This window comes from Leguminivora glycinivorella, chromosome 4 (genome assembly GCF_023078275.1).
Source record: "Leguminivora glycinivorella isolate SPB_JAAS2020 chromosome 4, LegGlyc_1.1, whole genome shotgun sequence".
NCBI classification, from domain to species: domain Eukaryota; kingdom Metazoa; phylum Arthropoda; class Insecta; order Lepidoptera; family Tortricidae; genus Leguminivora; species Leguminivora glycinivorella.
Genome location: NC_062974.1, coordinates 1,264,650 through 1,281,846, shown reverse-complemented (window position 1 = coordinate 1,281,846; position 17,197 = coordinate 1,264,650). Strand labels below are relative to the sequence as shown.

At 38.0% G+C, this 17,197-nt stretch overlaps 1 protein-coding gene across 1 annotated transcript in view; it reads left to right on the top strand.

Annotated features, from left to right (window-relative positions):
* LOC125225463 (kinesin-like protein KIF13B) overlaps window positions 1-17,197 on the top strand; it is a 329,624-nt gene that overhangs the window by 246,729 nt on the left and 65,698 nt on the right. The window contains 2 exon segments of the mRNA XM_048129202.1: window positions 10,511-10,638; window positions 13,655-13,804. Of these exon segments, the coding sequence (XP_047985159.1) occupies window positions 10,511-10,638; window positions 13,655-13,804 (278 nt within the window).

Below are 17,197 nucleotides of genomic sequence, written 5' to 3'. Positions count from 1 at the left end.
CATGTTATTTAGGTATCATGCACTTCATTCGTATATTTATTAGTCCATAGTTTGGCGTAGGCAATACGCGCGAATCATAATCTACATCATTACTTGGTGTCCTTCTAGTTAAAAGTAAATACAGATATAATGTGTAAACGGTTTCCTTCGTATTTTTCCGGAAACGTTCGTATTTGTCATGCTACTTCAGTCAATGTTCGTACGTTTCCGTAACAATACGAAGCCAAATCTTTTTGCACTACACCTGTGAGTTCCGAAATGCTTATTGGTTTCTTTCAGCGCTGTTTAGAATTAGGTATTAAAGTTCCAGAATCCGCCTTAAATGGCCCATTGTTATTTTTATTTTACTTTTTTTTTCAATTCACTACAGTACTAACGATCTTGACCACATAATTTAAGGCTTTTAGCTCATTCACGCTTACAGAAGTATGATATTTTGAATGTGGTAAAACTTAAGAACTTGTCTATCTTCAGGCGCCAGTGGCTTATTAATATACTAGTAGCTTTTGCCCGCGGCTTCGCTCGCGTTAAATTCGAAGATTTCGTAATGCTCCATACAAACTTCCACCCCCCCCCCCCCCCATTTTAGGGAAGCGGAGGGTCAGAAAGAGACAAAAAGAAGTTTGTGACTGTCCATCTTTTCAACTATCTCCATTTAAAAAATCACTTCAATTCATTTGCTCCGTTTTGCCGTGAAAGACGGACAAACAAACAGACACACACACTTTCCCATTTATAATATTAGTATGGATTTGATTTTACCAAGATTCTTATCACTTGCACCAGCTCTCGACTATCCAATGTTTGCGCTCATTAATTGTCGAATGCGCTTTGCTCCGTATACCTAGCCTAACTTAGATCTAGCTATATCTATATCTATGTCTAGATCTAGCTATGAATCTTTAGCTAAGCGGGAACTTCACGTTAAGCGGTTACACCTATGTTTATGTTAGTGCTTAGAGGTGGTTTATAGCTTGATTAAGATTTTCGCGAGCGAAATTGAGATTAAGTTCGCTAGGTGTCGCTTAAAGATTGCTTCAAATTGTTAGATGCCTGATAAAAGTGATAATTACGTATATCATTTAAGCCAATGTTAAGTGATAAGTGTAGACTTCAGTTAATAAGGAGAGGAGCCGCAGTTATTTTATCAAATCATTTTTTTTTTTCAAAAAAATTGAAAGGTTGTGGAAACGTCATGAAAGTTTCACAAGCAATATATCGAATTTATTTTTATGAAATGTAAAGTTTCAATAAGGAAAGCTTCAGATTTTTTTTCTATGTTGAAAATGCAATTTAGGAAAGTTTCCGTTGGCACATCAATATTAAATTCACGCGGTAATATGTACGAATAGGTAATTCAAAAATTAGTTACTTTGCACAATTTTTTTCTAATATTTTTTGGATTTGAAAATTCAAAGTTTAGGTGTGTTGGTGTGATTGAAAAAACCTTCAACTCAAATATTTAGATACAAATTAAACGTTTATTATATTTCTTTTTAATTATTAGCCATATTTTAGTATTTATGTTTTGATAAGCTAAAAGCCGATTATCGAAATCGTTAGTTATGAGTGTTATGACCATTATGGCTGAGGTTAGTTTTAGCTAAAATTATATCGCTATAATAGTTTAGAATCGCTATCGCGGGTCAGTTACAGATAAGAGTTAAAGTTTGACGAGGGAATACCTATTTACCGTTGTACCCAATTGATAATAATATTATCAAAGCGTAGTTAAATTAACTATTTAGGGAACAAATTTAATGTTTTGATTTGTATATTTTCAAAGTAACACTACTAAATATAAATTAAAAACTGAAAATAGATACCAGGTGCAAGCATGTATTGCTCGCTCTTAGACTTGGTCAAAGGCCTTCAGACATAACATACATCACAGAATTTTCGACAAGTACCACGGCGGTCAGTGTGGTGTAGTGGTGACCGATTTAAACTCGTAAGCTGAAGACCGGGTTCGATTCATGGCTCCGCCACCAGTGGTCTTGGCCACTTGAATTAGTCCATTTGGCACATTCACCGTAGATCTACGCTCGTAGCGTTACGTCGTAGGCGATAACATGGATTTCCCCGTATGTAGCGAAAATTCGTCGTACCTAGAGGCAGAACGATAATGTGTCGTGATTAGTACTGAATGGGTTTAGCTTTGTGGTTGTCTGGTAGAGGATGCATTATGTCATAAAGTCCGCGTTTTTGTACTGAAAGTATAATTTCTGTTGTGAAAAAAACTTTCGTGCTTTGAAACCGTTGCAATGCTCAAGATTCCACTTTTGAAATATTTTCAACTATTTAATAGCTTGTTAAATCCATACTAATATTATAAATGGGAAAGTGTGTGTGTCTGTTTGTTTCTGCGTCTTTCACGGCAAAACGGAGCGACGGATCGACGTAATTTTTTAAGTGGAGATAGTTGAAGGGATGGAGTAGAGAAGAGGAGATGAAAAGTAGCCTGTGTCACTCTCCATCCCTTCAACTATCTCCACTTTAAAAATCACCTCAACTCGTCGCCCGTTTTGCCGTGAAAGACGGACCAACAAACAGACACACACACTTTCCCATTTATAATATTAGTATGGATATTGGAATCTTTGGCTTGCTCAGGCAACTATTCTTAAGTCGCCGGTAAGAATTTACCTTAAACAAACAAATGCTTTTTCTCCCGATTGTATAAATCAAAATGGCTACATGACATGGGTACCCATAATTCTAAGGCCACTATGGGACTGTCTTTTGTCAACACCTGTACGCCTTTTAGGAATAAAAGTAGCATGTCTCTTTATCTACGCGAAGACGTACGCCGTTTTGAGAATAAATTGTTTGAAACATGACTTGAAAACGGAATGTGTTGCGTGACAAAGATTTTTTACGTGTTTTTATACTTTTATGGTTCCGTACGTCGAAAAGAAACAACGGAACCGGAAAAAAGATCACTTTGGTGTCCGTCTGTCTGTCCGTCCGTCCGTCTGTCCGTCTGTCTGTCTGTCAAAACCATTTTTCTGAGGAAGGCGTGGAGGTATCAAACTGGAATTTATATCAAATACCAGTTTGATACCTCCACGGGTTCAGATACAGGTTCGAACCAAACCTTTGGTGCACAAGTCCGACTCGCACTGGCCGGTTTTTTTTTTCTACCTCATTCTAGAATATTTTAAAAATGGGACAAGTTTCAGTTGTAATCAACACATACCTTCATCGCATATGTGTTTACTATACACAATATTGCAAGCTGCAGGCTGAAAAATGATGATGAATGATGACTTGTATGATGAGCGCGGGAGAAGTGGCGTACTAGAAGAGAGGCCTATGCTCAGCAGTGGGCGATAGAGGGCTGATATGATGATGATGATGAGCGCTTACAGGCTGTGCCTAAAGGATGCACCGCGATAGGCTTATAACCTACGTAGTTCTTCAATACTGACGAAAATGATAATGAGGAATAATTTAAAAAATTGTATGCTAGCTTTAGTCAAGAATAATTTATCCAGCCAAAATTATGTAATTAATTATTGTTTTAATGTAAGTATTGTCTACTATTGTATGTTTATGTAGTTCAAATTTAATTGCACGACGAATTTTTGACGTGACCCACTGATTGTATGTTACCATCTATGCACCCACTGTATTCTGGCAAATAAATACTTTGTATCTTGTATCTTGTACGACCGACGTGACCATGCTTGCCCGCCAATTAAATCGCTTAACATAGGTATATGATTTCAAAAACCAAGATAATTACACTTTATCTTTTCGCCATAAAAAGTAATCCTAATCATTTTAGAGGCCTGACAGTTTCCAGTTTTAATCAACGAATACCCCAATGCGTATGTATACTGTACACAGTATACATCCTATAGCAAACTCGGTGCTTGAGAAATGAGAGAGCTCAACGGGGGTGCGGTGTGCTGATGACGGGAGGACTTACGGAACTAACTTGTTCCGTTTATTGTCCTTTGAGTCGTCGGCAACCCGAACCCTCCTTGGAACTTGTACACTCCTTTTTACTGTGTACTTAACACAGCAAAAGGGAATGTACAAGTTTCTAATGGGGTGGCAACGCGCATGTGACACTGTTTGAGTTGCAGGCGTCCATAGGTTACGGTGACCGCTTTACATCAGGCGGGCCGTATACTTGTTTGCCACCGACGTAGTATAAAAAAAAAAAAAACTCCAGGCTTGAAAAAAGATGATCCCGCGTTGGCATCGAGCCAGTCATTCATTGAGAGCTTCGAGGGGGAATTGGAACTGGGGACTGCATGCAGCGACACAAAAAAAGGAAGTGTCCGTTGCTGACTGAACGGAGCAACGCATTTTTAACCGATGTGAAAAGCACACGACGAATTGTCACTTTAAAGTTTATATACACCGTGTTTTTTGCGTCTGGTGTTAAACTAACCTCCCCCAATTCTTGGGATTAGTGAAGTCCTTCAAATCTAATTTATATTTTAACTTCATACACTGCCTGCTAAGCCGCGGTCCTGGGTTCGAATCCTGGTAAAGGCATTTATTTGTGTGATGAGCACAGATATTTCCTGAGACATGGATGTTTTCTATGTATATAAGTATCTATTTATCTATTTAAGTATGTATATCGTCGCTTAGCACCCATAGTACAAGCTTTGCTTAGTTTAGGGCTAAGTTGATCTGTGTAAGGTGTCCCCAATATTTATTTTTATTTATTTATTTATATATGGTATGGGTATATCACTGATTCTTAAGATAATTTCTGAAACTTTGCTGATAATATTCAAGTTCAGTTTCTGCAAACAAAAGATTACGTCTCCAAAGTTTCGCAATCGAGCGAACTGTGATTAAAAACCATTTTGTTTAAATTGTTCCCAAAGTATTCTCATTGTTGAGAAACAAGAAAAAGGGTAAGATCAGGAAATGCTACGTACCTAGGGTAAATCGGGGAAAATTGGCCGATGGTTTCATCTTTGATGTTTTATTTATTCTGTTCTTTTGTGCTTGTAAGGCCGGTAGGTTTTATGGGTTTTGGTACCTTTCAAAATTAATGGCTGTTACATACAGTATGTAAACTAACGAAAACCATTTACTGTAACCCGTAAATGTCCAGGTGATACTGAGAAACTTTTACTATGGGATCAACCCCGAAATCACGAAAATATCTTCTGACAGTTTCATAGGTAGTTTTATTTTATAGTAAGTATTTCCTATGGGAGAGTAAATTTTTATTTCGCGTTTTGGGTGTTGGTCCCATAGTAAAAGTTGCTCTGTGTAACTTAAATATTAACAGGCTTCAGTAAATGGTTTTCGTTGGTTTACATACTGTATATACCTTTGTTGCGGCAATATGAAAATATTTGACGTAAAAGGGTCTAGCGACAAGCATGGTCACAGGTTATGCCGACGTATAGTTTCAGAGATATTTAAAATAAAAACCTTTTCATATTTTACTTTTATAAGTGTATGTGTATTATTTGTATACGATAGCCAGTCGCCGACGCCTTGCTGATTTAATATAAAACTGTTATATTTTTCCATATAAGTATATATTCATAAAAATCTATTTTCACTTATAAAGAGGTTCAAGTAGTTCTATTATTAAAAGGATTTATATTACCTATATTTCAGTGGACCCTTTTGTCCCTTATACCCATTTAACCCAGCTCTACCCTATATTCTGTGGAACGTATATTTGAATAGTTCGGGCGCCAGGTGGTATGTAATGTAACCGTTGTATAATTTGCCTATTACATTATATCTCTTTCTTTTATTGTCTTTACCGTATACTCATTTGCCTCCCGATTACTTATTTTTTCCTCAGTCACCCGTTGACCACGAACGCTGTAAAGAGTTCGAAACGTCTCATTATACTTTTCCGTTTCTACATTTTCATTGTCTCATTCTTGTCTCTTCTTAGAAATTATTTTGGACTGTAAACTTTATTGTTTATACGATGAAGTTGAAATTAATATTTTCATAATATTTGATCATTTAAGTAAACTTAGTGACTCGTTTTACATTTCAATCCAGTAGGATGTCAAAGTTATGAAGTCTGGCGGTTTAGCACAACTTGCGTTGTCGCGCGCGAGTCTTTACATCAAGCGCGACTTCAAGTATGGACTCGCGGGCGTGAGCGCAAGTTGTGCTAGTCTTTTTTACAAAAAAAAAATCGTTCATTCCAGATCATTGATCCATACGAGAAAAGCTTTTATTCGAACCTAGCATTGTATACAATAACACAAAAGCTTTCTCTCTGCTTATTATACTTCGAAGCTCGCGTTGTATCAACTGAAAAAAGCTTTCAGCCACATTTCTTTTTTCATATATAATCCTATTGTTATTATAATTACTATAAGCCTTCATGATACTGTCCGTGAGAGCGGGCAGATGTGCGTTGTGGCAACGATCGATCAATTCAGGGGTTTACTGGGTGACTCGATGACATTTTGAGGTGTTTTGAGGGTTTATTTTATATAATAAGTCTTTAGACAATAGGCTATAATAGCCTACTTTCCTATAATTGGAATAATAGTTATTTGTTATGCAATGGGGCAAAGTTGTATTTTAACGTCGAGTGTGGAATTGAAAAACGTGCAAGTGAAAGGATTCTATAGTTGATTGGTTCGAGAATAGAATCCTGAACTTGCGAGTTTTTTAACACACGAGAAGTAAAATACATTTGCACCCGAGTGTAACACAAAACTTTTCCCCTCACTATAGCGAGGAAACTACAACGCAAAAAATGCGTTTATCACTGCTTCCAGTAGTTCCACAGGTGGCAAATCATCTTTATTACTAGATTCACCTACTTTTATCAATTTTAAAGCAGTTATGAAATAAAACTATGGAAACGGATTAAATCGCGTATAATGAATTTAAAATACATCCCGACGTTTCGAACTCTTTACAGCGTTCGTGGTCAACGGGTGACTGAGGAAAAATTAAAATGTGCAAAAGCTACCCACTTACAAGAAATATTAACGAACCATGACCACAAATAATATAGATTTCTAAGGCAGGTTCACACACTATTAATAAAGCTAGTTATACAATATTCAAAAAATTTACCATTACTCTGTTAAAAAATAATTAACCAATTAATCTACACAAAATTGACAAAGAAACAAACTGCAAATGTCCAACACCATACAACACAAATGCCTCACAGCCTTCGTCGTGCTTGTTCCATTATCAGATGTACTACTGGATCCCAAGCCGGTGGTAAAGTAAAGCCATCCTCTCTATTAAAGTTTGGATATTTCTTGATCTCAATGGCCTCTCGCAACATTCTGGGTATATATCGCTTCTCCTTAGCGAGAACCAGAGGCTTGTCAAACTTTATAGCATGATTGACTTTATCCATGACATGTTCAGAGACTGCAGACCTTTGCCGACGGTGCTTGACATCCGCTATGTGTTCCTTCACCCGTGTGGAAATGCTTCGTTTCGTCTGTCCCACATATGACAGGCCGCACTCACAGTCCAGCCTGTACACTCCCGCGCTTTGTAGAGGAGTTTGACATTTCACAGGCCTCAGGAATTGGGACATCTTCTTCATAGGCTTGAAATAAGTTTTAATAGAAGTTCGTTTCAAGATGTGGCTGATCCTATCTGTACCCTACTCATACTGATAGGTACTTAAATGGCAAATCCCACCACCATCCCAGTCAACTAGCTACTGTAGGCAAATCTTTGTTTCAGAGAGCCCAAAGGATATGTGACGACCAACATTTGACCGCGGAGCTTCGACATGCCAGGCAGGCGCTGTTGGCGAACGAGCTCAAGATACCGCGTGTCAAGCAGAAGGCCCGTTTGAAGATCCCTACAGTCGAGCGCCGGCCTGCAATTCTCCCTTTTGTTAGAGGGGTCACAGATAGGATCAGCCACATCTTGAAACGGGCTTCTATTAAAACTTATTTCAAGCCTATGAAGAAGATGTCCCAATTCCTGAGGCCTGTGAAATGTCAAACTCCTCTACAAAGCGCGGGAGTGTACAGGCTGGACTGTGAGTGCGGCCTGTCATATGTGGGACAGACGAAACGAAGCATTTCCACACGGGTGAAGGAACACATAGCGGATGTCAAGCACCGTCGGCAAAGGTCTGCAGTCTCTGAACATGTCATGGATAAAGTCAATCATGCTATAAAGTTTGACAAGCCTCTGGTTCTCGCTAAGGAGAAGCGATATATACCCAGAATGTTGCGAGAGGCCATTGAGATCAAGAAATATCCAAACTTTAATAGAGAGGATGGCTTTACTTTACCACCGGCTTGGGAGCCAGTAGTACATCTGATAATGGAACAAGCACGACGAAGGCTGTGAGGCATTTGTGTTGTATGGTGTTGGACATTTGCAGTTTGTTTCTTTGTCAATTTTGTGTAGATTAATTGGTTAATTATTTTTTAACAGAGTAATGGTAAATTTTTTGAATATTGTATAACTAGCTTTATTAATAGTGTGTGAACCTGCCTTAGAAATCTATATTATTTGTGGTCATGGTTCGTTAATATTTCTTGTAAGTGGGTAGCTTTTGCACATTTTAATTTTTCCTCAGTCACCCGTTGACCACGAACGCTGTAAAGAGTTCGAAACGTCGGGATGTATTTTAAATTCATTATACGCGATTTAATCCGTTTCCATAGTTTTCTTTCATGAGTAACTATCGCGGTAACCGAAGACAATATTTTTAAAGCAGTTAATTTGACTTTATTCAAGGTCAAATTACTTTACCCACTAGTGGATAAAATGCGTTTTACCCGCTGGTATTAAAGGACAAAACACTTGTTTCCGAGCTAGTGAGGGGAAAAATATTTTATGCAGTGCCTCGTGCCTCGCCCTGTGTACCTACTATGATACTATGTTTACATAACCCAACCACAAAATTTAAATTAAAAAAAAATCGACATAGTGCACCTATTTCCATCAAACAAGTCTAAGAACACTCCCGACTACTTAATTCAGCTTTCAAAGAAAAAAACTAAATCTATATCGGTTCATCCGTTCGGGAGCTATGATGTCACAGAGAGACAAACAGACACGTCAAACATCGTATATCACCCCGTCGTTTTCGCGTCGGGGGTTAAAAATTCACCTTACTGAACTTACATTAAAAAAAAAAAACATTATCCTAACGGCTCAGCCACGACATTGGTCTAATCGCGACAGCGGTGAGCGGCATCCATACGTGCGAATGAAAAGTCCCATCGCTGTGTCTCGCTCCAATGTATGGCCGCCGCTCACCGCTGTCGCGCTTAGACCAATGTCGTGGCTGAGCCGTAAAAGCTGTTACAAACTTTAATCTGACGTCCGTTTATTTTATCGGTTAAGCTTTGAGTTTAAAACAAAATGGCCGAAAAGGATGCTCTCGTGAGCCTTTTCTAATTTCAAGAGCCTGTTGACATTTTCAGCAAGCATTTTCAGCATTTTGAGTTGAATACTCAGTTTCCCAGAGGCCACGGCATTTTGGAATCATTTCCCTCCATAATGTCTTCTTCTTCTTTTCCTGAGCCTATTTGCCATGTCTCTTGGGGTCGGCCCTCCTAGTCCTAAGACGCCATTCTGGGCGTTTTTGCGCAGTTTCGGGTTTCAAGTCCGTCGTCTTCATGTCCTTGGAAATGGTGCCCATCCAGGTCGTCGGTCGGCGACCTGGCCCTCTTTTTGGTTCTTCGATTTCCATGACGACCCTTGTCATGTGCTCTTTGTTTCGCCTCATGACATGACCGTACCACCGTAGGCGATTCTCCTGGAGTTTGTCAGTGATACACGCTACTTTAAAATTCACGCTAATTTCCCTCCATAATGTAGTTCAAATTTGTTTAGACTAGTCATAAAAAATTTAGAGACATAAAGTATGCATTTAGCATCCCCTCTCGGGGCTTGTGGGAGAACATTTTTTGCTTTTAGATGATAACTTCGAGGTTAACAAGTAGTTTATCCTTGTATACTTACAAACCAAATCAGTTAACGATCGAAGGTCTTCCTCAAAATAAATACTAAGTAATAATAGGCTTGTTTCCTACTAGTCACATCAGCTTCTTTTTAAAAACTGTCAAAACTATTTGCTGATATGGAATTTCTATGAAATACTGAGGAGTGACGTCACGATCAATTCATTAACTTTATATTTTTCTCTATGACTTATTAAATAGAAATTATGTTTAAACATAACTACTGTCCATATTTTGCTTCTAATGATATGGTGCTTTATTTTCGCTAAAATGTTTTATTTTAAGTAAAGAAAACTAGCCTATTATGTTATAGCCTACTCGTATCTATCATAAAATTTTAGACGGTTGTGTACTTCCATTTGATCATCTTTAGAGTTTTCTGAGACTATAGTATTTTAGGATTCTTCAAAAATGGAGTGTACATGGTTTTGAATCGCAACCATATTAAATGGTAGTCGTCCATAAGCTACAGCAATCAGGCAGACCGTGTACATGTTTACCACCGTATGCCATCAGTGCCATCACCTATTCCTATCGTTTATATTGTGTCATGGAATGATTTAATAAACTGTATTTTTCTTCCCCAGGTTCCGGCAAATCGTACACGATGATGGGAGCTCCCGGGGCTGATGAAGGCGGCATCATCCCCCGGCTGTGCGACGCCCTGTTCGAGAGGATAGCCCGCCAGCAGTCACCGCCCGCACTCACTTATAAGGTAAACCTTAAGTTGATACACAACCGCATACATATCTAAGGGTAGAACTCATTCTAAAGACTAGAACCGCGAGGGCAGCGAGATATCAAGTAAATCTGATAGTGGACAGTAATGGGGGCTGATGATGAGGGCATCATCCGCCGGACGTGCGACGCCATGTTCGAGAGGATAGCCCGGCAGCAGTCACCGCCCGCGCTCACTTATAAGGTAAACCTGATACATGCAACAATATGCAGCAGAATAAGTGACAACCAATAGTACCAACACTAATCGAGAAGCTCATCCCCCGGCTGTGTGACGCCCTGTTCGAGAGGATAGCCCGCCAGCAGTCACTGCCAGCGCTCATCACTTATAAGGTAAACTTGACTACTTGCAGCACCTACAGGTCTAAGAACACTAAGCAACACCAGATTCTAGAAACAAAAACCGTCATAATCTTTCACCTATATGTGCAATTGAAGCTCATAAGTGTCTTGAGTCGACGCTCCACTACAAGAGACGAGATGGGGTGGTGCTATTATTTCTATTTTTTCTTTCGGCACCACGTGGCATTATTGTCCCGAATTTTTCAGAACCTCTTTTTGACACGTTTCCATTGAAATTTGTAGAGATGTGGCTAAGACGAATCGTTTGCAAAATCTAGCGATTATTTACGAATTGTTTGAATCGATTGTATGATGGGATGTGATTGAAAATATAATTGAAATTGTAAACTAGAAACGATTATTAAAACTAAACTTAACAAAGCACCGATTGCTAAAATCTTGTCACTGAAATAAGCCGCGAAATTCAAATTTCTTTGGTACGATAAACGATTTGTTCGTTAGTATTAGTAATAAACCTGTTTTCATCTTATTTAATTTTATTGTAATTTTTACTTCTTTAAAGTATCGTATATTATAATAAAATAATCGATTTCTATCAACTGACGGAAATGTCATTTGAATCGAAGTGATAGACTCTGCTACAGCACTAGTTTAAAAATAAAAATGAACGATAAATGACATGATAAGTAAATTCTGTGTGATAAATTAATATCGAAAATACTCACCAACGAAGATCCGCAAAAATATAACATGTGTATAAAATATTATGTTTAAAGTAAGCGAAATATTGTTTTTAAGTACTTGATTTTTTTAAATATTATTACAGGATTTTATTTAAAAAAGAGGTTTCATTAGGTGGCGCGAGATTTACGTTTTGTGGACGATGTCATGTGTCAAAAAGAGGTTCTTACAAATCCGGGACAATAATCTAAATGAGTAGAAAAGTATTAGCAATAACTCACAATATCTTTATTGCTTACATGTATAATTTAGTAAAAAATTGTGTTTATTGGAATTCCGTAGAAATTTCAAAAAAATCCGTAGGTCTGTGTTGAAGCCCCGAAATCCGTAGCTCTACAGACTTTTCCGTAGATCTGGCTACGCTGGGTAGACCCGTGGACGGAAGAATTATTGCTACACTGGAGAACCTACATGCCCGTTCATTTTACGACAAATAAGCCGTTCTTAGGCCAGTCACTTTTGGCTACTATCCATTTATGTCCATTCACTGCAGTAATCTAAAGAATCTGTCTGCAAATTACCTCAACACCAAAAAGGCTTATGTCAGCACTAGCAGTCAAGGTATAGAGACAATTAATATAGAGGCGGACAACGTGCCAGAGATATGTATACACGATTTTATTGCTTACAATTTGTCGGAGGGGTGCAAAGATTGTGGTCGCACATTTACTGCTAAGATTGCGTATGTCAGTCACTTGAAAGCTCACGAACGTCGCTCTAATAACCAGTTTTAAACAGTCGACGTGGTCGAAATTGGCCAGGACAGTATGATGATGATTGCTTTCACGTTAAGGTTGGGGATGTGGATACAAATTTTTCCCCTCACTAGCTCGGAAACACGTGTTTTGTCCTTAAATACCAGCGGGTAAAAGCGCATTTTATCCACTAGTGGGTATAAAGTAATTTGACCTTGAATAAAGTCAAATTAACTGCTTTAAAATTGATAAATGTAGATGAATCTAGTAATAAAGATGATTTACCACCTGTGGAACTACTGGAAGCAGTGTTAAACGCATTTTTTGCGTTGTAGTTTCCTCGCTATAGTGAGGGGAAAAGTTTTGTGTTACACTCGGGTGCAAATGTATTTTACTTCTCGTGTGTTAAAAAACTCGCAAGTTCAGGATTCTATTCTTGAACAACTCGCTTTCATTTAATTATTTAAATATCAGCCTAGATGTCGACTTCCAATTTCCAATACATTCGATACACCTCTGACGTCACATCACATTGTACGATAGCCCACTCAATAATTCCGTTCTCCGAATCGTAGTTTATTCTGGTAACAGCTGATTGATCTATTGACCTCCGATGGAAGCTAGTTTAATTGATGTCAGGTCGGGTTAGAATTGGGCTGTGTAACTATGTGTTTTAGATGAAAAGAAAGACATGGAAAATCGTCCTTTTTGGCATACTTTGACTGATGGTATTCACTCTCCATCCCTTCAACTATCTCCACATAAAAAACCACGTCAATTTGTCGCTCCGTTTTGCCGTGAAAGACGGACAAACAAACAGACACACACACTTTCCCATTTATAATATTAGTATGGATTGTTAATATGCAGCTTTCTAAGCTTTTAATGGAATACATATATGCAATTGAAATAATAGAAAACGTAGTAAAAAAAAACTAAAAGGCGTGTCGATTTTAGGTATTGTACCTATGTTTCTCATGTAAAGTATAGATAACCTAACCACAAAATTAAATTTTTGAAAAACCCACGACCGCGACATTGTAGACCGATTTTCATGAAGCGTTGCTAAGATCACTCCCGACTAACTCGGCTTTCAGACAAAAAAAAAACTAAATCTAAATCGGTTCATCCGTTCGGGAGCTACGATGCCACAGACAGACAGACAGACACGTCAAACTTATCACACTCCGTCGTTTTTGCGTCGGGACTCGGGGGTTAAAAATGAACTAAACTAACTCTTTATTTTGCCACCAGGTGGAGGTGTCCTACATGGAGATATACAACGAACGAGTACACGATCTTCTCGACCCGGAGACGACGCGCCGATCCCTGCGCGTGCGCGAGCACGCCGTCCTCGGGCCGTACGTCGATGGGCTGTCACAGCTGGCTGTCACGTCGTTTCAGGTAGGTCTTTTTTTTTTTTGGGTTCCGTAGTCAACTAGGAACCCTTATAGTTTCGCCATGTCCGTCCGTCCGTCCGCGGATAATCTCAGTAACCGTTAGCACTAGAAAGCTGAAATTTGGTACCAATATGTCATTCACGCCGACAAAGTGGGAAAATATAGTGGAAAGAAATGTTTTATTAAAGGATTTTTTTGTTTCAAACCTGACGTGTGATATATGGTTATTATTTTATTATTATTTATTTATTAACACACAAATAAACAGTTTACATTAGAACAGTGTCCCACAAAACAGTTTTCACGGTTTGATAGGTATTTAAAAATGAATAAGGGTTTTCTAAAAAAATTTTTTGAAAATGTTTATATTTTCGGAAATAATCGCTCCTAAAGTTTAAAAAAATGTGTCCCAAAAAAAATATGGCCTTAAATTGTACGATCATTTTACCAGTGTCAAAAGTTTTTTGTTCGTGAATGGTATTTGATTTTACTAATAAAACTACATCGTAAATGTAACTATTCTATCAGATATATTAAAACACATTGTAATGATATGGTATGCAAATGTAATAACACTAATAACGTAAAAGGTGCGAAAGTAATTCTAATAAATGTGTAGTAAAAATGCAAGATATCTCCAGCAAATAAGATTAAAGGCTCAACTAAATTGAATATATGTGAGTGTGCACGGGAAAACGTCCCACTTTGTCGGTTGCTATAAAACCGCTTTGTCAGTTTATTTATATACAGATACAAGTAAATCTCGCCTTAATGGTAACAGATACGACAAAGATCCGATATCGGACGTTTACATTACAGGCGCCATCTATTTTTTCTAAAATCACATCCGATATCATCGGATAATGTGAAAACGGTGTAATGGTAACCGACAAAGTGGGACGTTTTACTAAACACACTCACATATTACAGTATGAATAATAAAATAATTCTCTACGATAATGTAAAACCCGATTTTATTACGATAAGTCTAAATCAGCAGTAACAGAATAGTACATTACGATACAAGTGCGTAAAAAAGGAAGTTCGAAACGAGTGGCGATAAATTAAAACACGACCGAAGGGAGTGTTTTAAATCGACACGAGTTACGAATTTCCTTTTCGCACGTGTATCGTACGACGTTTTTCAGTACAGATGAGCCTCCGAAGTTTCGACCTGGCATATAATGAACCACTTCTCGCACTAGTGCGTAAAAAAACACCATCTGTACTGAAAACCTATTATTGTTACCTCCCATCTCAATCTCTATGATAATAACTTTAATAACAACAAATAGAACCCCAAATATCACAACCCAACCCGTGACGTCAACGTCATACGGATAGTTCATGTATTATTCCGTCATTATGACACGGTGATATCGCTTTACGGCGCCGTTTATTATGGGGATTGTTCTGTTACACTGATGCGGATGTGTGAGCAGGATGGCAATAAAAGTGCATATCGATGTCCCAGTCGCACACCTGATCGAAACGCGTATTCAGTGTCACATGTGAAAATCGCCACAAAGTCAAGTTTCAAGCGTTCATTGGCTACGGTGCCTGCTTACTAGGTGAATCTTCTGCTTGTTTACCACAGGCGTGATATTTAACTTCTTTATTATATTAGTAGTGATTTAGGTTAAGTTTAATTTATATTTTAACTAGCTTTTGCTTTCGCCTGCGTTAATTCAAAAATTGCAGAATGATCCATTCAAACTTACACCCCCAATTTTAGGGAAGTGGGGGGGGGGGTTAGAAAGATACTAAAAGTAGCCCATGTCACTTTCTATCCCTTCAACTATCTTCACTTAAAAACTCACGTCAATTTATCACTCCATTTTGCCGTTAAAGACGGACAAACAAACAGAGTGTGTCTGTTTCCCATTTATTAGGGTTCCGTAGTCAACTAGGAACCCTTATAGTTTCGCCATGTCTGTCTGTCCGTCCGTCCGTCCGTCCGTCCGTCCGTCCGCGGATCATCTCAGTAACAGTAAGCACTAGAAAGCTGAAATTTGGTACCAATATGTATATCAATCACGCCAACAAAGTGCAAAAATAAAAAATAGAAAAAAATGTTTTATTAGGGTACCCCCCCTACATGTAAAGTGGGGGCTGATATTTTTTTTCATTCCAATCCCAACGTGTGATATATTGTTGGATAGGTATTTAAAAATGAATAAGGGTTTACTAAGATCGTTTTTTGATAGTATTAATATTTTCGGAAATAATCGCTCCTAAAGGAAATGAAAGTGCGTCCCCCCCCCCTCTAACTTTTGAACCATATGTTTAAAAATATGAAAAAAATCACAAAAGTAGAACTATATAAAGACTTTCTAGGAAAATTGTTTTGAACTTGATAGGTTCAGTAGTTTTTGAGAAAAATACGGAAAACTACGGAACCCTACACTGAGCGTGGCCCGACACGCTCTTGGCCGGTTTTTATATTAAGTGTTTGTATAAATTGTTCAAAGTATTTACAGTAACAATAACCTAACTAAAAGATTTAAAAGTGACAATTTATGCCAAAAGAAAAAACTAAATAACAAATTTAATTTTAAAATAGGACGAAAGTACTTAAATCTATAAAAGGTTTCTCTTTTTTTTTTCAAAAATAGGTATCTAAGTTTTACTGAAATGAACAACCATTTCAGACCAAATAGCTTTCGAATGCGAAATATAGACGTTGTTAAATATAATAGCAGCAAAACTGAGAGGAAATTTTCCGATAAAATCGGTGTTTTCTCCGGGATAGGTTGTTTCGAAGTCTTCGTTAAATAAGGCTCGATGCCTCAGCCTTGGTGGCCAAGGACCTTTCATTTAATCTGGATATAATTAAGTTATTTTATAGAAGCTTGATGTTTTTTCAGTAGAATCTTGAAGGACGTCAGGCTTGGTCACTTTTCTGCAGGGTTTTTTTTTCAATAATCTCAATACGAGTTTTATAAGTAGAAACGTTTAAAGCTATTTAACGACCGGTCTGACACAGTTCACGCAGTCGATAGCAACCCTGTCTGCTGCGCCGCGGTCCCGGGTTCGAATCCCGGTAAGGGCATTTATTTGTGTGATGAGCATAGATATTTGTTCCTCAGTCATAGATGTTTTCTATGTATATAAGTATTTATATATTATATATATCGTTGTCTGAATACCCACAACACAAGCCTTCTTGAGCTCACCGTGGGCCTCAGTCAATCTGTGTAAGAATGTCCTATAATATTTATTTATTTATGCTTATATTTTTGAGAGGCTGCGAGTTCAAGTCTCGCTCAAAGCAGTTATTTGTCGGCGTATTCATCTGTTGCTCAATAAATCTAATTAGTCGCTGACAGTTAATTAACTCAATATGATCATCATTATTCTGTTATTCCGGCAATTTTGCCACGGCTCATGGAAACCT